General features: G+C 44.2%; 2 protein-coding genes across 4 annotated transcripts in view; both read right to left on the bottom strand.

Annotated features, from left to right (window-relative positions):
* The window catches only part of SHC4 (SHC adaptor protein 4), a 34,389-nt gene extending 30,274 nt beyond the window's left edge, over positions 1–4,115 (bottom strand). The window contains exons 1-2 of one of the 2 annotated variants that reach the window (XM_068143779.1): positions 3,947–4,115; positions 2,807–3,429 (exon numbers count right to left, since the gene is read on the bottom strand). In XM_068143779.1, the coding sequence (XP_067999880.1) occupies positions 2,807–3,385 (579 nt within the window). In that variant the 5' untranslated portion in view covers positions 3,386–3,429; positions 3,947–4,115. Of the gene's footprint in view, positions 1–2,806; positions 3,570–3,946 lie in introns of both variants that reach the window. The other variant, XM_068143778.1, reaches the window with a different exon arrangement.
* Positions 4,116–11,413: 7,298 nt separating this feature from the next.
* The window catches only part of SECISBP2L (SECIS binding protein 2 like), a 31,657-nt gene continuing 21,499 nt past the window's right edge, over positions 11,414–21,571 (bottom strand). For both annotated transcript variants that reach the window (XM_068143770.1, XM_068143769.1), the window contains exons 13-18: positions 20,144–20,276; positions 19,054–19,216; positions 18,160–18,380; positions 17,511–17,665; positions 16,828–17,047; positions 11,414–15,946 (exon numbers count right to left, since the gene is read on the bottom strand). In XM_068143770.1, the coding sequence (XP_067999871.1) occupies positions 15,273–15,946; positions 16,828–17,047; positions 17,511–17,665; positions 18,160–18,380; positions 19,054–19,216; positions 20,144–20,276 (1,566 nt within the window). In that variant the 3' untranslated portion in view covers positions 11,414–15,272. The remainder of the gene's footprint in view (positions 15,947–16,827; positions 17,048–17,510; positions 17,666–18,159; positions 18,381–19,053; positions 19,217–20,143; positions 20,277–21,571) is intronic.

The raw sequence follows: 21,571 nt of genomic DNA, 5'->3' as shown, positions 1-21,571 counted from the left end.
ATGGCCATGACACAGGTGCTCTGTCACCACGAGTCTCACACAGCCACAGCTGCCTCCCAGGGAGATGCAAGGAGACCAGCACTGCCTCTTCTTAAATCAACCCCAAAAAGACAATTTTTGCCTCACTCCAGTCTGCAGGGGACAGCATATTGTTGCCTTTCTAAACTAACTGTGGAACCTTTCCAGATAAGTGCCAAATCCTCTGCAGACTCTGAGTAACCTTTTAAGGCCAAAGACTGCTGGCAACAGCAGTACCTGTAACACAGACCTGCCCTTCCTCCTGAAATGGTCTCTGGAGAGATCCAAACAATCACACACCCTAACAGGGAACGAGAAGCTGCACTGGGACAGCAGGTGTTCCCAAATATCACAGGAAGGAGAGCAAGGGCAAAGGGACCAGGAGAACTGGGGTAAGGATTGGAGCAGTTCCCACAGCTGCCCTCCCCCTCAGTCTCTCTAGGTGAGACCATCCCTCTGCACCACACTCCTGCCATGCTGCAGCCCTGTGCTCCTGGCTGCTTCCCAGCCTGTCTGAGGCTTCACCACCAGCTTCCTGGGGAAATGAGCACCTTGGCTGTGCTCTGATGCTGAAGCTACAAAACCTTCAGGCTACTTATTATTAAAGAGACTGGTTGAATAAACCACCAAGAGTTTGTTCAGAACACGTCAGCAATGCACTTGCAGCTCTCCTGGGGCTGGCTCCTGCAGACATATGGCAATGGGAGCAACGGTAGCAGGAAGATACAGAAAAGGTGCAGGGGAAAAAACATTCCCCTGTTGCATTAGGAGGTTCCTGCCAATTATTCCCTTTCAGAGATGTTCTCTGTGAAATAGAGTGATTTCCAGAAAGACCAGCAGAAAAGCATACTGGAAATACCACCTGGAGAGCAGCAGGAAGGTACAAGTCCTTCCCCATTTTGCAGGACATTCCCATCCCGCCAACCTCTTTTTTCCTCTTTCCTCCCCTTTTCTTCCTCATGTGCTCCCCAGCAGGTGACAGCCTCTGCTCTCAGCTCTGCACCACAATAGAAACCCGGGAAATACCCCCTGCTATTCACCATTTCCTCCCCTGGCCAGAAACTGAGGTCTTTACGTGTGCCTATAGCATTAGCACCTCAGCACAGGCTCCTCTGCGCGCTGGCCAAAAGCATAGCACCCAGAGCTGTGGCAGCCCCTGTGCTGTCACTGCAGGTCACACCCTACGTGCTCATTCATCCCCTTCAGAAACCTGCTCGAGTCAAAATCTCAGCAGTTCGTGTCATTACTAGAATTTGAAGACAAGCCAACATAAAGGACGTGTATCAGCATGATGACATAGCACATCCCCTCCCTCCACCTGCTGCACACCAGTGAACGTCCCACAGCTTCCTGCAGCTCTGCTCACAGCGCTGTGCTGGGACAGTGTTAGCTTGCAGCCAGTGTCCCATCAAACCAGCTGTGCTGCTGCTGTTGGACACCATGCAGGCATCTCATTCCTGCCTGGGGAAAGGTGAACAGTTATTTCCCCATCTCCTCTCTAACTTGTCTGTCCTCCTGCTACATTTGGATTGATTTTTCTTGGCCTTACTTCTTTCTTTAGATTTTCCTGCTTGCAAAACCTCACAAGAGAGACAAATTTTGCATGGCTTATGGCCTTTTTACTCCTCCTGGTGCATTTTGATACCTACTGTACACCAAACTGAGAGCTCACAAACACACACTCTCTTATGACCCTACCTGCAGCCCACCAGGAGGGACAGATGCTGATTAATAACCCCTTGCACAGCTTGTTCCTGTGGTCTCCCTTGCACATCAGAGATGGCTATGAGGGCTGTGAGAGCTTTCTTCTCCCTTGGCCAGCTCAGCCATTACAGGAGTATTTCTGAAGCAGGCTTAGACTGCCTTCTCTACCATTTCCCTGTGGTCTGCACTGGCTCCCTCCGTATAAGCAATAGGCTGTTTTTGCCTGGGAGTGCTTTTGACAGATGAATTGTGAGCACTAAAATGTGTAGGGTAAAAGGTTTGAAGAATAAAGCAATGGCAGGCAAATGGCAAGACCTGGTTACAGTAATATAAAGCCCAGAAAGGAAAAGAAAATCAGAAAGCTCCCTAGTGTGGCAGGGTTGGAGAGCAGAAAGTACTAAGCCCTGAAGGCATGGTGTCCTCTCAGACACTGACTGCTAATTACAAGGGGATACCTGCCAACACCAGTCCACAACATGAAGAACACCCAGAAAGGTTATTTCAGAGTATCTTTGGAGAAAATAGGCAGTTTCCCATATACTGTCATTATCAAAAAGACAAGACATAGCCCTATAGCATGAAGGGGGCCAGTCAGCTTTTGCATCCTCCTCACTCACCCTCCAGGGCAGGAAACACAGGTGAGAGGTGCTTCAGGCAGCAGCGGTAACCTCAGCACCTCTCATACACCCTTCACAATCAATACATCAGAGGCATGGGCCAGCATGCACCTCGTGCCCAAGAACTGCTCTGCAAAAGGATGGGAAGCCATGGCCTTCCTTCTCTCTCCTACATAATTTCCAGGCCAGAACAACCCCTGTCTGAACTGCAGCTCAGCTGCACTCTATCAGAGAGTTTGAAGATAGTCTTCTGGAAATGAATGTTGCGTAATGTGTGGGAAAAGCTGTGGTCCTTTTAATTCCCTCAGCTTGACACCACAGCCCCACATATATCAAGACACAGCAAACACATGGGAGAAGTCAGTGGTTTGGGGCACTGTTGTCATGAGAGTGAACACAAAGTCACCCTGCAACCACCTGAGCAGTTTGCTTGGTCAGAGAATGGAAACCCTGTGAAAAGTACTCACCCGCACGCTGTAGGTTGTAGCTGGCTCCCCCACACCTTCGCCGTTCTGCGCAAGGCTCCTGTCGTGCCTGCCCGCAGGAGCTGCCTCCTCAGCCCCTCGTGTGGTACAGTCGCCTGCTGGCTTTGGGTTTAGGGCCAGCTTGTCCAGGTCAGGCTGTGGATAAGAGGCCGAGAGGCAGCTGATCTCAGGTGAGGTTGGGCTGCTTGGGATGGTAAAACACTCTGTGAGTTTAATCCGTGGCACTTCTTTCATTCCCAGACAGAAGCTTTTCAGTCCCAGCAGATTTGATGGGTTGGCAAGTTTAATGTTAGCCATCCGGGGGATCAGCGTGCACAGGGTGGTGCATGTGTCCTGTGGCCCCAAGGAGACATCTTCTGTCAGTAAATTAGGTGTTGAAGAATGGGAAGAGGAGGAAGAGCCTTTGATATTTAAAGACGTATTTTGTGTACCTTCATCTAGGGATGTTATGGAATCATTCCTGAATCGGCTGTACTTAGCCCTGTGCAGCATTCCTGGATATCTGAATAACCCTACATACACGATGTGTCCAGCGAGGCTCTGCTGGCTGCGTTCTCTCATAGCCTTGGCGCTTCTGTAACTGGATACTCTTGCATAAATTTGCTCTTGGAGGTAAATTACATGGAGATCAAGAAAGTCAAATAGTAATAAATAAAAATACCTATTGGTATTTCTGGCGACTACCCCTCGAGTGGTTTGTTTTCCTCAACGGATGAGGCTTAAAACTGCATGGACATCTGGCATTCTGTAAGACGGAATAAAAGCAGCACACAGGAAAGCACAACAGTGGTACAGAAGCTTAAGCTGAAGAGCTGCTACCCAAACCTGCCTTCCTGGCTGCCTCAAACCAGGCATTAAATCCCACCCAGCTCTGAAGACTCACAGTTGTAGGAGCATCGCTAATCGCAGTCCTAGCCGCAGAGAAAGCTTAAGCATATTCCACACAAAGCAAAGCGAGAGAGCTACGGGCTCCAACATTTTTCAAGAGCGGCATGAACACCGTAAGGTGCCCAGCTCTCTGCATTTCCACCGCCGGCTGCCCCAGGGCGAAGAGCACCGCTACGCTGCAACGCTCCTGCCCCGCGGACAGGCACGGACCCAAGGTTTTAGGGAAACACTGACCAGCGCCGGCGGTTCTCGGCGTCAGTCTCTCTAATTCCTGCCGGAAAGTCCTTCAGCACCATAACCCAAAAAACAGCGGGCCACTGCCGCGCCTCCTCCGCCCTTTCCCGCAGGGCAGCAGCCCCGCAGCGCCCGGGCCGCCCCCGCCGCAGCCCCAGCCGCCGCCGGTTTTATGAATGAAGTTTTTGTGAATGAGGCTCGGCGCGTGCAGGCGAGCAGCGCCGTGAATGGCGCTCGGCGGGCGGCCGCGGCCAGGCGGCCCCCGGGGTGCGCCTGACAGCCAATCGCCGCCCGCTGCTGGCTCACGCGCCCTCAGCGCGTGGGGGCGGGCGGGACCCTCTGGACGGTGCTGAAAATCACGCAAAACCCCATTGCGGCGGCCAGCCCCGGCCCCCGCAGCCCCGGCTCCTTCGGCAGCGGTAGTGGCAGCGACAAGGGCCGGAGCGAGGACTGCCCGCCCGGTACCCAGGAAAGAACAGGCTGGGCCCAATCCCCAGCCCTGGAGAGGAAAGCCCGGCTCCATCTCGCTGGTCTCCGGCAGCGAACGCAGCCTGCCCGGGTCTCATTCCTCACCGAAACTATCTGGGCCCTCAGCACGAGTAAGCTCGGCTCCGTGTGGGGCTTCGACGCCTCGGTTTGCGCGGTGGGAATAGAAACGCAACGCCGCTGTAGTCAGACCGTCACAAGGGGCTCGGTTCTCTCCCCTAGCTGCGATCTTTCGTCTGACTAGGTTTTTGATACTAGGTTCACCTTCCTGACGCTGGCGGTGGTGCTGGACTCACTCCACGCCTTCAGTGCTGTAAATCAGTGCTGGTGGGTGAAGAGAGGCCGTGCTGGCCCCTCTCCTGATCATCACACAATGGTGAGATCCTCGGCAGAGAGAGAAAGATGGAGGGACAGAGAGAGCTCAACACAACCATTGAATTTTTTCTCTCTTTCATGAAAGCTGATATTAATCCAAAAGATGGCACAGTTGCTGCAATAAAGCAGCGAGAGAAAAAAAAAACCACACCACCAAACAAAACAGTCTAGACTCTCCTAGTGAAATATGGCTCAGAGGAAACGGCTGCTTTTGAATCAACCCATTTTGTGGAGGATGGCTCAGACTGCTCACAAAAATCCAACCCAAAGGCAAATTCTGGCCCAGCCACAAGTTACCAGGAGTGACTAATTTCTCATGAAGCTTTAATGATAGCTTTGAGCATAAAAGGACAGAAAATGTTCAGAAGTGATTAGCAGCACTATTGATTGTGCTTTATGTACAAAAACTCCCTTGGCTTAAACATCTTCCTTTCTTCATGCCTTCATTTTGATAGCACACCAGAACATGACATCATGATGGCTGGAAGAAACCTCCGGGATGAAGAGGCCACAATGCCCTCACTGGCACGAAGCAAGCATGGCGGGGGGGGGGGAGGGAGGGGTGAGCTGTGCTTACCATAAAGGGGAGAACAAGGACCAGTGTTCAGAGAGATGCTGATGCCCCAGATTTCTGACATAACCAGACAACCTGAATCTCCTCTTCCCACAAGATCAGCCTTTCCAGCCTTCCCTCCTCTTCGAGAGCCAAGCTGGGGTCTTTCAGCCTTAAGACTATCACCTTGTCATAGAGGATGGCACCAAGAAAAGATGGCTTTGTGACCAGGATGCTTGCCTAGGCCTCAGCTGAGGTAGAGACAAGGTTCTGCCATGGGCTGCCTCTGCTTGTGCTGGTCCTTATCTCCTGCAACCTGCCATCTGGTCCCTCCTCAGGAGGCAATTTCTGCGTTGCTTAGCAGTGTGAGAAAAGGGCCAGGCAGGGTCTCTGATGGCCCTGCAGGAAACAAAATCCTTGCTATGTCTACTACAGCTAACAGAGGTGGCAACTGAAAAGAATTAATGAGACTGGCTTTAAATGTGTGGAGAAAGAACATTTTTGAGAAAAATCAAAACTAAGGCAGTAGCCTGTCCTTCACTCATCACCCAAGAGCTGTACCTGGAGGCCTGCATGGCACCAGCACCTGCTGCCCCATGGCCAAAGTGTCCTTATCTCTGCAAGTGCTAGAAGGGCTTGGGGAGGCTTCTCCTGAGGGGTGAGGGAACCCAGGATGTTAACCATCACTTCTCATCTCACAGGCACCAGCAAGTGTGATCACAGTGTGGGAGGTGAAGAATAGCTGATGTTATACAGCAAGTTCCAGAGAAAAATGCAATTGTGACAAGCTGTGTTTTCAGCAGCAATCAAGAAATACAAGCTCAAGAGAGCAGAACCCAGCAAAGAGCAGCATTGTCCAAGGAATAGTAGCTATGGGGAGGAGGGGGAGGAGGGCAAAGAAAAATGCCATGCCTTTGTAAATGAAAAAGCTTTTTTCTTAAGGCTAAAAACAAGATTTCTGTTTAAGATACTGGGAAATCGGCCTCTAACCAGCACAGAGAACAAAGCGCCTTTAAGCACGAGTGAAATTGAGCCTATAGCCTTGTATGCTGCCTAAAAGGAGCCTGTGTTTCTTGCTCACAGCTTTGAGTTCCCAGGTGCTTGCAGTGCTCGGGGAACTGCCCCAGCTCGCTGCTCACCCGCCTGCCACTGCCCCAGCACGACACAGGAAAGAGTCATTGTGCCCCTCACGTGGTGCTGGCACATAGCAGCCAGGGCTCCTCCGTGCATGTTTTCTCAGGCTCCATGGGGATGCCCCTCTGATGCACAGCTATGGGTTGAATCCTCCCTCAGTCGCTATGTTACCAGCCCCATCACACCTTGTTTACAGCCCCAAACAATCTGTCAGTCTAAATAGGCTGCATGAAAGTGAGGAGAACACCCCCCCAGTCACATACGGTTATACAGGCCAGGAGCTTTGGCAGGTAGAACCATTCTTACACAATAGCACCATTACATAGGAGCAGGAGCAAGAAGTTGCCAGCTACACCCATCTCTAAAAGAGCTGCAGAAAGGGAGGTGAGCTAGCAGCAGCCACATCTCCAGCATCACCACGGGGAGCATTTGCAGCAGTGTCAGAGTCCCAGGAGCTCCCAGGAGCACTCAAGAGTGGCACCATTTCCGATCTGGAACTGTGAGATCACAGCTGTACCAGACAATTAATGGCACTGCTCCACCCTTCCTCTTGCAATGCAGGGGCCAGGGAAAGCAGATGCTGGACATGGCAAAGGTGGTACTCACTGGTCACAGAAGAGCTCAATGCAAGTTGAGGACCAGTTAAGGAAAGAGCAGCCACCGCAGTAATCCCACACTGGGAGCATGCGTGGGCAGCATGGGGAGGGAAGCTGCTGCCCACCTGCAGAGCACACCTGAAAGCAGTTCGACTCTTGCAGGAGCCTAGAGAAAGATGCTAATATGCTTCTTGCAACTGGTGCAACAGAGCTTGGCATTTCTGTTAGAATGGGGAGTAAACAGGGGAAATTTTTTTTCCCTTATATAAATAGCAACAGCAGAATTAATTCATGCTAAGGTGCACTGAGCTGATCTTCCTTCCTTCCTCATTGACATGCCTGGCTGATGCTGGCAGAAATGAGCAAATTATTACAGAACAGCAGGAAACCCCCGTGAGCAACAGTGTAGTGGCAGGTACCTTTGGGAAGTCCCAGTGCACAATTATTTGTACTGCTGGAAGTTACACACCACCACTGTTTTGTTTCAGTTGAGAGAAATTTCCCACATATTGAATCATTTGCACTGTTTTATCTCCTGGACTTTTCCCTTGTTCTGAATGAACTAAACCAGGCATATGTGGCAAGTGCAGCCCACCTTCTACTTCTCCGGAGAGTCAGAGGGGGTTTGCATGGGCTGAAGCCACAGAGCTGAGAGCTAATGGGCTTGAGAAAGAGAAAGGCACAGCCCTCCATATGGAAGCACAGGTCAGACTATCATTGTTTTTCTCATCTTCTAGCTATAAAGGATCCAAAAGTGCTAATCCCAGAAAACATGTCCTAGGGTGACATACAGACAAGTTGCAGTTTTTCTTCTTGGCCACCACACTGTGTTTTGCTCAGCCCAGTTTAACCATTCACAGCAACATCTCTTTGCCAAAGATCACAGCTACCAGACAGTAGCAGCATGCTGGGATAAGACAGCAGAAGGCAGGGCTGCTCTGCCTGGGCAAGAGGCACATTCTTGCAGCTGAGCATGAGTGTGAGGACCCTGTGTGGTCTCAGGACTTAACTGAACATGCTTCATGTCCTTCCTTTTCACCTCCTCTGCCTGGCAACACCACTGATGGGCTTTGTCTTTTCCACCCGGACAGTCCTATAGTATGGGTGAACAGGAATGAGCTGGTGACTTTTGTGCAAGAGCCCAAAATTCAGAGCCTGAAGGTTGCTCAACAGCTAGTGCAAACTCAGTCTCTGCAATTCTGAAGGAAAGCTGTCATCAAAAAGAAACCAAACATGCTCCAAGCTATCAACAGTATTTGAGAAAAGGTAAAAGCTGAACACTGGAAGAGAGCACAATACAGAGGATCCATGCCATGGCTGTCCCTTCTGCAAGGTGGATAAATGCCAGCAGCCTCTGCAGACTCAGCAAGGATGTACCAAACACATCAGAGCTAGTCAGAGCTGCTGCAAGCCATGAGAAAACAACATACTGCCCTAACCACTGCTTTCTGCAAAGAGAGCCGCACACTAATAGCTCAGACGTTCAGCAACATTTCCTGACCTGCCTTAGCACCACTTTCAAAGAGACCAAGTGACCATGAGCAAAACCCAGCATCATCCAGTGTCTGTTGTACCATAAAGTGCTGAAAGCATCAGCAGCTTAAGCCTCTAGTGCCTGTCTATGGTTTTGATTGCAGCCTGCAGTAGGAGGAACACAAAAACAAATTCCAGCCTGAAGTAGCCTAAAGCTCCGTCTCTGCAGAATCACCCACCACATAAAACAAGTTGCATCAACAGCACCACAAAACTACTGTCAGCTCAAAAGGCAGTTGGAAGCAGTCAAAAGGCTTGGTGTCTATGCAGCAGTGGGCAGGGAACATCCTTTCCTGTAGCTGAGCTTAAAACTGTGTTTTTGTAGGACAATCCACTAGTTCATACTTGAAAATAATAAATCCCACAACACAGCTGAACTTGTGTGTGCTCAGCTGTGCATAGAAGACCCCAGGAAACACTGAAGGTCACACTCTCACTCAGCACCTTCTGCTTCCATCTGTGGATGGCTACCTTTAACTCAGCTGTAGCAAATGAGAAAGGAAACCTTGACACTTGACATCATCCCAATTGCTTTATTTTAGCTAATTTACTCTTCCTCTGCAATCAACACTCCTCCACAGTGAAGGTTTACAAGAGCTGCTTCTAGTTGTTGCTACCTATGGCATTTTTGCCAGACATCCCTCTCCAGCACTCACCTACTCAAGATAGTTAGTGGCAGAAGAAGCACTTACCCAACCAGAGCTGGCAAATCCCTTAAGAGTTTGAAACAATTCTCTGAGGGGCAGAATCCATCTGAAAAGCACCTTTCCCTTGCAGGAAACACATGGTAGGTTGTTTACATTATCAAAATTTGTGGTTTCCCCTGAAAGATGCCACCCAACAGGACAACTCCTACAGCAGTTTGGTTTTTTTAGGCCACTCCAACACCACAGTCCCACCCCCCCAAGTTTACAGTGAATATTTAGTATTGCTTTGGATATCTGCAGGAAATGAGTAACCTACTATATAGGCACAAAGCCTTCTAGAAGCACAGAGGAGTTTTAAATTTAGCTTGGACACAACATTAACCTTTCTTAAAAATAAGAGCTGGACAGCTGCCTACCTGATGCTGCAGCATCTCTGAGCAGTCAGGCAGAAGCAGAGCTGCCACACAGGTAACTGAAGGAAATGCAGCTCACTCAGGGCCCCTCTCCTGATTACTGAATTCCTCTTTACTCATTAAAGGACTATCCTTGGAAAACAACAGTGCAAAAGGGAGCTGGCTTTCAGATCATGCCCAGAAGGACACCCACACACATCCGCCTTGCAGGAGCATGCTCACCCAGTGTCACTGGGAAAATGGCATTTAACAGCTACGAGTGAAGCGGCAACTGTGTAGCTGCTGCCAGCAAAAAGATTCCAGCTCAGGTTTCCCTGCATTTTATACTGTTTAACTCATGAAAGATCCCAAAAGATAAACAGTCTTAGGCTGCATCATCTCCTTTGGGGTTGGGTGTGGGGTTGATTAAGGTACCGCTGGGGAGAAAGGGAAATCCCTAACTTCATAGTGGTCCTAAAAAAATCTGAAAGCAAATCCAAAGAGAGCGTTATGGCACAAATAGTGCAATTGGGCTGACCAGAAGCTTACTGCATGGTACAGATGTGTACATTTGTGAACTCTCAGCCCAGTCAGTATGAAACTGAGCAAACCAAGAGCTCCAGTTCCGCTAGGATTCCTCGTAGGAACTTCAGTGCAAGAATGGCAGGAGCAATTTTTTTCTTTGTGGTGGTTCTTCCATGTGTGCAGTAATGCAAAGCACCATTAAAAAAAGATAAATCTCAATAGAGGCAAAGAACTTCCCTCAAGGGTACTACAAAATGGTGGTTCCTAAATGGTAATAAAATGGAGAGGAAGAAAATTCAGCTTGTAAGACTTTAGGGTAATTAATTTTCCTGTCATTTCCACAGCACAAATCACATGGTGCCACCTACTTTTTTTGTAGTTTTCAAGACTCCTCTCAGGTTGAGAAGAGGCAGGCAAACCCAGATGTAATTTTGACAGCAAGTGTTGGCACCTACAAAGTAAAACTTGTAACAGAAGTACTTTCAAGAAGACAACTGCAGTAGCAGACCTGAAATGTGAAGTTAATGTACATAAATAAAACACTCAAAATTACAGGATGAAGCTGTATCCTTTTTGAATTGCTGCAAATACTCTCGCACGTGGGAGTTGCAAAACCAGTTAATGACACTGTTACTAGAGCCAGGGAAGGGTGAGCAGCTACCAGTGAGTCACAGGAGAAGAGAGGACAACATACTGAGAACTCTGTGTCATTTTCCAAAGGTGACTTCACGCACCAGTGTAGAAACAATGGGAGGGCAACTTAAAGTCTCATTAGCAGCATTTGAGAAACCCTGGGTTTTAGGGATGCATGTAGTTATTCTTACTCATTTGTTCTTAAGTAAAATTTCCTCCTTAATATTCTGGGCCTAGTCCCACAGACTCTGAATGGTAAGTTTTCCTTGATAACATTTTTCTGATCATCAAGATGGTGCGTGGTAGCAGGGACCTGGACTCCTCAGTTAATCTAGTTTCTCACTACAGCCTTTCTCCCAGAGAGTATTTGGTCTAGGTGGCCAGAGGCAGGGCTCAGCTCCCTGCAGTGGCTGTCACCTCTGAGCTGGGGCTGGGCACCATCAGCCAGAGGTCAGGAACCACCACATGGCCTCTCCACCCTGTAGCCAACTAAGGTGTGACACAGACCTCTTCCATCTTCTGTGGCGCCAGGGCAGCCTTTGCAAACACAGAATAAAGTAGTTGTGAACAAACAGATCAGTGTAACAAAGCTGTAAATGTCTACAATCATTTTTATTAGTTATGGAAGAACCCCCACTAGTATTTACATAGTGCAAAAAAGCTGTTATTACTCCAAAAAGTACGACAGAACAATTATCCTTCATACAGCAAAAAAGAAATGGAACAAACCCCTTCATATTGTATTTCATTATGATTTTTCTACTGTTTTAACCTAAATATTACTATAAATTTTAAGACAATAAAGATTAAACAGCTTTCCTATTAGAATCTATTTTGAAGTAAAACATATGAACTAGTCATGAACATTTAGAGGGTGGGCTGTGCCAACTGGGTTTCTACTTTCAGTGTTACCATTCATCGGTGAGGAAGTTTAGAGTTAGATATTCTCACATTCCCTTGTGTGTGGCAGGGCAGGTAGAAACCCCACCTTACTGGTTTCTATGGCTTGCTTCTGCTGATTTTTGTTCCATTATCGAATCGTCATGTCTCCTTGTTAAATGGCTAACATTGAATTCAACTCAACAGCTCCATTAGTTGGCACAACTTCACAGGAAATACTTAATGACAGTTTCAGCAAACAGCAGCTTTTCAAACAAGAACACTTTTTAACATACGTATTTGAAGTAACAGTATTTAAGCTTGTGTTAAAGAACTGGACAGAATCACATTGTGTAAGCTCCCACCCACCCAAATGAGCATGAAGACACCTCTTATCTTTACCAGAAGAACACCAACAAGTGCATTACTGAACATTTTCTATAATGAACTCTTAAACACAGGTCAATACCCTCTGTCATGGTTTAGCTCCAACCCTAAAACTACCTGCACACCACCGAAGCAGATAAACAGGCCACTGATACAAGCCAGTGGAACTAACGCTCTTGAGTGCGTGCCGGCAGGATCAGGTCCTTCACCTTAGCCAGACATTGTTACTTGGTCCAACTAAGGACACAAAGTTCTCCAGAATTTTTCCCTTTGACATATTTATAATTAATTTTTTAAGATTATTTTGACAGAGATAAAGTATTTATATAAATAGGTTGTATACACAGCCACCTCTATCAGTTTTAAAGGACCCTATCCCTACCACAGATACATTATTTTTTTTGACTTTACCAGATAAATTAAGTGGTGAAATCATTTCTATAAAGAATGTCTTCAGAAAAGTAGATTAGTCTTCCAAATAATCATTTTCACAACAAAAATATCTATACACCTATAACTACAGAACCAACTTTTCTTGGGGACAGTAGCAACCTGTATAACAAACTGCATACTTTTGTACTGAAATAGAAATTCAGCTACCTCTTAAAAAAAACAAAAAACAGAAAAACCACTGTACTGGAAACATTTTTATGCTTGCTTTTAAAATTCTGGTGATAACAGAATCAAAATTACCACAGTGAGATACTCTCCTCAAGTGCTTCAAGTGGCAAGGAACTTCCCTAATTTCAGATGCAAATGGATCACTCCCAAAGGAATTGCAATTTCTTTCTCACAGTTATTGCTCATTCCCAGCTTACCAAAAAGGAAGCACTAAAACCAGTTTCCTTTGCTCAGTTTCAGTTTGCTCCTCCAAGGGTGATCTGCCACATTTAAAAGAGAGACTAGTTCCTTATTTGCTGGCAAATTGAGAGATATTAGAAGTGCTATATCACCTTCAAGAACTCTATTAAACCTGTAGCAAAACTGCAGTTACATATTGGGCTGAATATTACAAGACCTCTTTGATATAAATGTCAGAAAACTTTAAAATGACAGTCCAAGTTCAGAAAAGACATATAAAAAGATGCGCCTTTGATGTTAATACTTCAAGATCAAAAGTGATTTGAATCACTGGCACTGAAAAGGCAAAAGAAAAAGTTACAAACACTTTTTTGTTTTGATGTTCTGGTCAATTTCTGCCCTCAGTGTATACATAGGTCTCAGCTGGCATTGAGACGTGCTTACGCATCCAAGGGCAAGTTTCACTTGTCAGCAGTTCAAACACCTATCATTTCCTAAAGCAATAAACTCTTTCAAAACATACAGACAGTAAAAATCTGCCATATGTACAGTAAAAGGTTTAACATTCAGGAGGCATCATTCTTTAGTCTTTGTTTTCCTATAAAATGCCTGTTCTAACATCTACAAAGATTACATTAAGGAACTAAGCACGTGACAGAACAGCCAGGTGTCCTAGCAGCTCTTTATACTGCTTATCTACATAGCATTTGCTATGCTTATACCTAGCAGAACATTATTTACATAGTACACACAGTTTCTAGTATTCTCATTAGCATCCAAAACACCCAGGGGTAGATGATTTCTAAACCTGGAGTCATCTTTTCCCAGTGCAACTTAAAATGCCAGCTTCCCTAGTAAGCACTATAAGCCTTGGTCCCATATTAATAAGTGTGGGCTAAATACCCAAGTTATCAATTTCTTGTGGCTTTCAGCCTTCCCAGAGGGTTTTTAGGCATTCTGATAAAGTGATCAAGAAAAGTGAAGTGGAATTAAAAGAGCCATCTGTTTGCTGTAAAAGTGTTATTCCTGTGAGTTACTCTTTGGCTGCTCTTGTGATGAGACTCCTGTTGCTGGCAGTTTCAGTACACCCCTTGCTAGTATACGGCAAAGATGGAAAGCAGACTCGTCAGACACACCAGGTTTAGACATGTGCTCCATCTTCAGTTTGAAGTTAATTCTTCATTGGTTAGTGGATTTCACTTCAATATTCAGAACAAAGCACGGACCAGTCCTCTAAATGTGTATGTTTCAGGGGGGGAAATATTTCTTTTTCTTCTGCCTCTGAACCACTGAAATACTTCCCCATGCTCTGGGCACTTCCTCTTCACTTGCAGTAACTACCTCCTTTTCTACTCTAGAGGTCAACTTCTAAAGCTGCTACAACTGTAAGAATAGACAGAGAGGTCACGTTTTGAGCAAGAACTGTCAAGATACAGCTTGAACTCAGCACAAGGGTGGCCAGGATCAAAGTGCACAGATGAACATGTGATGCACTGAGCCACCATGGAATTCTTTAACTTGCTGTTAAAGGATATGCTTAGGGTTTTTTTTGCAATGTTACATAGATGACAATATGCAAAACAGCATTCCTGAGGTAAGTGACAGGAGAAAGAGCAAGTCATCTGTTTACTAGAAGCCCTGGATAGGGATTATGGTTAATGAATCATGTAGTGTGGTTTGGCAGACAGCAACTGGAGAGCATGGGGAATTTTTGTTTTCTTTCCTGTTAGTTAGGGTTTTTTTCCTGCAGTACTTCCCTCTGGTTTAAAGTTTTTCTGGAATCAAAGCTGTTATAGCTTATTGTAACCATCTCAACTATCAGCAGCTTTTTAACGATGCATTTGCTGAGACCAACTGAAAAGCATAAGAACCTCACAGATTTCTCTAGTACTTACTTATTAAGACTGCAAATGGGTTTCTCCAGCTTTTCTTTAAAGAGACACAAAATTCTACTTTTACCTCCAGAAAATTGTGGCTGGATATGCTGATGTGCCTGGCATAACACCACAACACCAACATAAAGAGCTGGTCATTTGTCAGCCTTAATGTAGATTATCTGTTTGAAAAAGAGCTCAATAGTCACATCCTAAGAGATTTTTTGCTTAAAGCTGGTCAGTTACAAGGTGTTTCCTTCTACAAAAGACCAAATGAATAATTACTAACAAAATTTTCCACAGTTTCTATTCTGGGAAATAGAAAATGACTGAAAGCTAAGCTAGGTTTTGAATCAAAGTAAGAGCTACAAAAATATTGTTGTGAATTAAATACATTAAATGTTTAACAGTGCAAAATGCTGAGATGAAACATAGGAAATAAGGGCTGCAAACCTTTACAACAGTTAGTTTTAGTACAATTGCTAAAAAGTTCCTGAGTTCCTGCTTTTTCTTACGGCATATAGATGGTGTCTGCGTGTTCTTTGTTCAAAGAACTGCAGATGGTGGGTTTATGTTGAGTGCTGCCTGCATGCTTATCATTTGTCCATTCCTCACCATCAGTGGCTGGATCGGCCTGCTCAGAAGTCTCCATTTCTTCCTCTTCGCTTTGTTCTGCATTGTCTTCTTCGGCACCACTAAGGGTCTTCCCAAGCTGAAGAGTCTCCATAGTTCTCTGTGTCTCTGAAACCCAAGACTCAATTCTGCTATTAAGCTGAACCTCTACAGAAATGGGTTCATGAGCATAATCCTCATCATCGTCATCATCCTCCTCCTCCTCCTCTTCTAACATTCCTGGTACAAGAGTACTTGTGGTACTGGTCATGGAGGAATTCAAGAGATCTCGGCAGCTGCCATCCAGTGACCCTGTTTCTGTACTCTGCTGTGAGGCCCACTCCAGATTGTCATCTGGTTTCACCTCATCTTTGTCACCTGGTGTGGATTTTCCATGATTTGTTGCTGAGGTAGTGCCAGTTGTAGCCAGAGGTGGTGGTTTATTAACAGTGGCTTTTTCTATCTGACCATTGCCAGCTTTTTCTGGTACTGCAGTCTTACATGAGGATTCTCTCTCATTTTCAGAGGTTTCTAACCCATCAGATGTTTCCACCATACTTCTCCAGTTTGTTTCTACAAATGGCAAAAGAAGTTTAAGTAGGAAATATTAATCTTTTCTATATAAAAATATTTCTTGTGAACATGCAAGAGCTGTTTAAATAGCAGTAAGACCCTAGTAATTTTAATACTCTGTGCTTGCTAGAAAATTTTCAATTAGAAAAAAGATGGGAGAGAGAGCTGGGAATAACCTTGGGCCTTCACAGTATCCTAAATCAGGTATTAGATGTAACAGTGAGTTCTAAGAGATTACTTTCAAGTATAACTTAAAAGCAGAAAATTGCCTCAATATTAACTTACTTGTTGAACATTTTTTGCAAAGTCCTTAAAACAAATGAGGCAAGTTCAAGACATCACAAACTAACTAAACAAAGACAACAATCTTTCATTCAGTAAGGGGGGAGGGGAAGAGAAGTCTTCTGACTTCTAATATGCATTTTCTCTTTTGTCCCCTCGGTAATCTGGGCTTAAGCTACCACAAATAAGTTTGCCTTTTGCTCATACTGGAACCATTCCCTGTCATCTCAAATTTCAAAATTTAAACTACATGTCTTATCTTCAGAGACCTCAATAAATGACTTCCTACCCTCTGTCATCAGTTCTTCCTCAATCATATAATCAGTTCTGTGTTTGGTACCAGTCCACTAAAACTGGAGATGCCACCTCCACTGATTGCAAATAATTAACACTTCTGAGGATCAGCAATCACTTTTGATACAATTTAGAGGAAGAAAAAACAAGTTACAAAACTACCTGAAGGCTAACTAATGTTCCCTTATCTCTGAAAAATGTAGAATACTGCAAGTTATGATGAAACACTGGGTTTAGCTACATTTTGCTATTATTGGCATTTGGAAAATTCCAGCTTCTAGTACAAAACTTATAAACACACTTACCATATTCCTTCTCATTCACTTCAGATATGGGTTCAGAAATAACACTACAGAATGAGATAGCACTTGCTGCAGAGGGGTTACGAGAATGACCCATATGATGGGGTGCCTTCTTGACATTCTTCAAGGCTTCTTCTGCCTGCTCCTGTTCCATTGCAGCAACCATATCTCTGTATGCTTTTCTGGCCTCTTCAGTAAGCGATACCAGCTTATTAAATAGGTCCTAAGTATGAAGGTAGTTTTTATAGTCAGTACTACTCAATTTTCACTTTAAACTACTCTTTTAGTCAAAATTACACCACACAGTGAGCCTTAAACTTATTAATACCAAATAACTTCACTTCCACAATAAAAGTTAATTCTTCTCTGCATTAATTAAAAATATCACCTTATTTACACAACTTGGAGATGCACTGACTTCCAGTTACTGTTTTTCCTCAGGATCTTAAGGCTTGCAGAGAATTTTAGACGGCATTTAAGTCCGTTGAAAAGCTACAGGGACGTTGCCCAAGTGTTTGGATGTAATTCTCTCAGTTCTGCAAATATTAACTGAAGTCTCACACCCTAATAAAGATCAGGTCAGGTCCTGATGCATATTAGTTAAGTGAGCTCTAATGCAAACCACCACTTAGCTACAAGGAACGTAACTGTTTACTTAGGCAGTTTAGGTGAATGGAATTGCTCACCTCAGCACCCGAGTAGTTGAAGATACCCACTACACTAACAGGAACCAGCTTGTTCACACAGCGGCCAAGAGCTTTACGCCCAAGTGCAAAGACAAAAGGGATTTCCTGCTCCCGTGCCATGGCTATGACATTATAAAGAGCCTCATCTAGTCCACCTTGAAGAAAGCAATGTTAAATAGATATTTAGTTATTTCAAGTCATGATACAGTGCAATGCAAGACTATCCCATTTTAATTGCAATTAGCCAGTAAAACATCCACACACACTCCTGCAGAAGAGGAAGCTACACATCTCAATTATGAGTGAGTATAGATCAAGGCAATGCTCTGCATTCTCTATTAGTCCTGCACACAAACTCAACCAGAACTTTTCACAGTACCTTTCTGGAACAGAGCTTTGTTCTTTTTGTACCTCAGGAAGCCTCTGCTAAAATTTGTTAGTTGGCCAACTAACCAGTTCACCCCTTGTGAACAAGACTGGAGCAGACTAGAAGAGAATCCTTGTGGAGTATCAGTTATCCTCCACATTCTGGAGCTGATTGTGGAAATACTACATCATGCATAGTAACTAAAATAAAGGCTTAACCTCGCTACCCAGCCCAAGAAAACTGTAAACAGTCGAAGTGCACCACTTGTTTTATCACTTATACCTTTTGACTGTATTTTCTCACAGTTGGGGGATATGATGACACACTTGATCTTGTTTAGTTTCATATGCTTAGTGACCTCACGCAAGCCCATCACCAGCCTTCTCCTTGCTTTAGCTCTCATGGGATCCTTTTGATAAATCCGTTCCTGGAAGCTGACGAGCTCTTGCAATAGAAGAGTCACACACTCATCTATTTCTTTACTTAGAACTTGGTTACAGTATCTGTCAATTTGGAAAATAAAATAATCAAAATACTGGCATTAAAACACAACCAACACTATTTCACAGTCCATTCTTTTACCGAAGAAAAGTAGTTCTACCTCCTTAGAACAGTTATGAAACTGATATTAAAAGGATTTTTAAGTAAGACTGTATACTCTAAGTTAAAAATACGCCTTGAAAATGATTATAGTTCCAGTAACATACCTCACCTCAAGTAGTCAGTCAAAAAGACTACTAAAAAACACAGAAGAAATATTCTAAGAGGTGCCACAAGCAACTATTACTTTTCTGTAATATAGTACTCCATAAGGACTTAGTAAGAAAACCTAACAATGTATTAAGGCAGTGACAGTATTTTCAGCATTTGTAAGTATTCTTTCTTTTCCATCCAAACTGTACGTGTCACTCATTTAAAAATCCAATTTCACAGAGTACTTCTACCTAGGTTATTTGTTGCAGGGACCGAAGAAAGTCCAAAGTGCATGTGTGTACATAAACACACACACATAGAGCAACTCATCTATGGCAAAAAACCCCAAACAAAACCAAACAACTTGCAGAAGCACCTATTAAGGAAAAGGTAGCTTATTTGTTAAGCTAAGTCCACTAAAACTATCCAATAGAGGGGACTTAAGGAGAAGCCTTGAATTTATATCAGTAATGCAGAACTTACTCTCTAAATCTCTTGCTGTGAATTTTTGTTATTGCAGAAGAAGCCATTGGACTGCCTATTCCAGAACTAGCAGGTGAACCTTGTGACACTGGGGTCATGCAGTATGGAGAATTCTGACTTGCTGGTGAAAGTGAAGTATCGCTAGGCATACTTAGGCCAGTTTCTGAAAGACAATTTTGAGACATTATAACATGCAAATACCTTTTCACATTAAAGAAACAGCACTTGTAATGTATCACTCTTACTTTTTCTAAGCCGAACTCAGAAAATACTAAACAGTATTCTTCCCTGGAGGAAAATTGAGGGACAAGAGAAAACAAGCACATACCCAACACTCAGTGTAGTTTGGGTAAAAACGCAGATTTGAATAGTCATAAACATGTATCCAAAGCTTCGTTTGGGAAAGAGAGAACAGAAAGGGAAAACATGTTTAACTGCTACAACTTCTTTCAGTATTCAACTAACTTATTCCTAGAATATTTAAGACTTTCACACTTCAGTCAAGGGAAGTCAGTCAAAAAAAGTTCTGATGCAGTACATCTGTCATCTTGATAGACACCTCTTTGCTTCCCACTCCCTCACCCCAAACACAAAGACACTGAAAGTTCTTTGGAGTTTCCCAATGGGTCAGGCCTGCACTGCAAATCAACAGTTCAGACACTGCAATTGACCTGAGTGTTTAACAAACTGGAAAACCTTATTTGCAGTTTGCAACTTCTGTGTTTGGAACATTTCCAATACCTTAATCTTCAAAAAGCACTATGGTGAACATGGAATGGGTTGGTAACATGTCACATTTTGTCTGCTAATCTAAAATGCTGTCAGCTCTGGCACGTGCTGGGAACATCCACTCAAGAGAAACCAATTAAAAGGCTGTATGGAGATTATGTACTTAGAACCCATACTGTCTGAGCCTTCTACAACTGAGGGACAGACAAGATGTTTTAGAAGGTTCCCATTTGCACTATTTCATAATGTTGAAAAAGTTAGAAGATAGCATGAATAAACTGTGCTGCATAGAAGGACAAAATATTAAAATAATCACATCAGTACAAACTTAAGAAGGAAGAGGGACTAGAGAGACACCAACCCTCTTGAGAGGCCAGCTCCTGAGACTGATCAGCAGTCAAGTTTATATGGACCTCTTTCTGTTCCTCAGATCCCAACAGGCTATGATCAGCTGATAAACGGCCTTTCTTCTCTTCTCTCTCTTTCAAAATAATCTGGGAACAAAACCAACAGTGATCAGCACCTGAACGTTACAGAGATGCTCATTAAAATGTCCATTTGATCGAAATAACACAATGCAAGTTAAACCGAGTTGTTTTGAACCTCCCTACTCATGCTAAGATAGAAAACTCTGAATTCATTTCAGGTTCCTCTTCAATCAGAAAGATTATTTCATTCCAGCATTTTACAGAGGGTATACTCAATACACTTCTACTTAACTAGAGCTTTAAAAAATTTAAGTATCAAGTACTACCATGGCTTCTTTGATACATAACAGTGATTCCTCATTGTCAGCCTTTAAAGAAAAAAAACTAACACAACACTTATATAAGAATACTAGTCACCTGTGTGAGGCATCACAACTAGAGAATGATGGCTATAAAGGTCAAAGGTAAGTACCCACAGATATATTGGTATCACTATGGTAAGAACAAAGCCATTGACAACAAATAGTTTAGAAAACTTTCCTGAACTGTGAAGCTGTGAATTTCTCTAACTCAAGCAGGTAAGTCAGAAGACAAATTCCTGGGAAAGAATGAAGTAAAGGAAAACAACACACCAACAAAACAGGCAGCTCAGTCAAGGCCAATCTCTGTACAAACACTGTACTCTGCACCAGTTTCTACCTGGTGGTTTTGCATTGAGTACAGGTGACTTGTGAAATTCTTGTTTTGAGAAGGGTTTCACACTACCTTTTCTAGGGCTTTGTAAAATTTACCCTCTGATTTCCATATATATCTCCTTTGGGTGCACATAGTTACATACAACCAGCAATGTCTAAATTTACTCTATTAATAATGGTGGCTTTACTTAAAGTTCTATATCTATCTGTCAAACAAAAAGCCATAAAATGAAAAGTTACCATACTACACTGCACCACTGACTAAGACTCAACAACATGAAAAACCATGCAAGTTTTCCCAAGAAAGGTGAGTCTAACAGGTATCAAGAAGGTCTCCTCCCCCTCTTCTCTGCCCTGGTGAGACCACACCTGGAATACTGTGTCCAGTTCTGGGCTCCCCAGTTCAAGAGTGAGGGATCTGCTGGATAGAGCTCAACAGACAGCTATGACTGTGATTTGAGTATCTCTCCTATGAAAACAGAGAGAGAGCTGTGTCTGTTTAGTCTTGAGAAAATAAGATCCCCTCTTCGCCTTCTTAATATCTATAAACATGTGAGGGGTGGGTGACACCATGAAGGTGGCAGTCTCTTTTCAGTGGTGCCCAGTGATAGGATAAGGAACAAGTACAAGCTAGAACACAGGCAGTTTCACCTCAACACCAGGGGG

Source organism: Melanerpes formicivorus, unplaced genomic scaffold, assembly GCF_026170545.1.
Source record: "Melanerpes formicivorus ecotype bairdi unplaced genomic scaffold, bMelFor1.0.p_v2 SCAF_10, whole genome shotgun sequence".
Classification (NCBI taxonomy): Eukaryota; Metazoa; Chordata; class Aves; order Piciformes; family Picidae; genus Melanerpes; species Melanerpes formicivorus.
The sequence above is the reverse complement of the archived record's forward strand: the minus strand, read 5'-3'. Positions and strand labels throughout refer to the sequence as shown.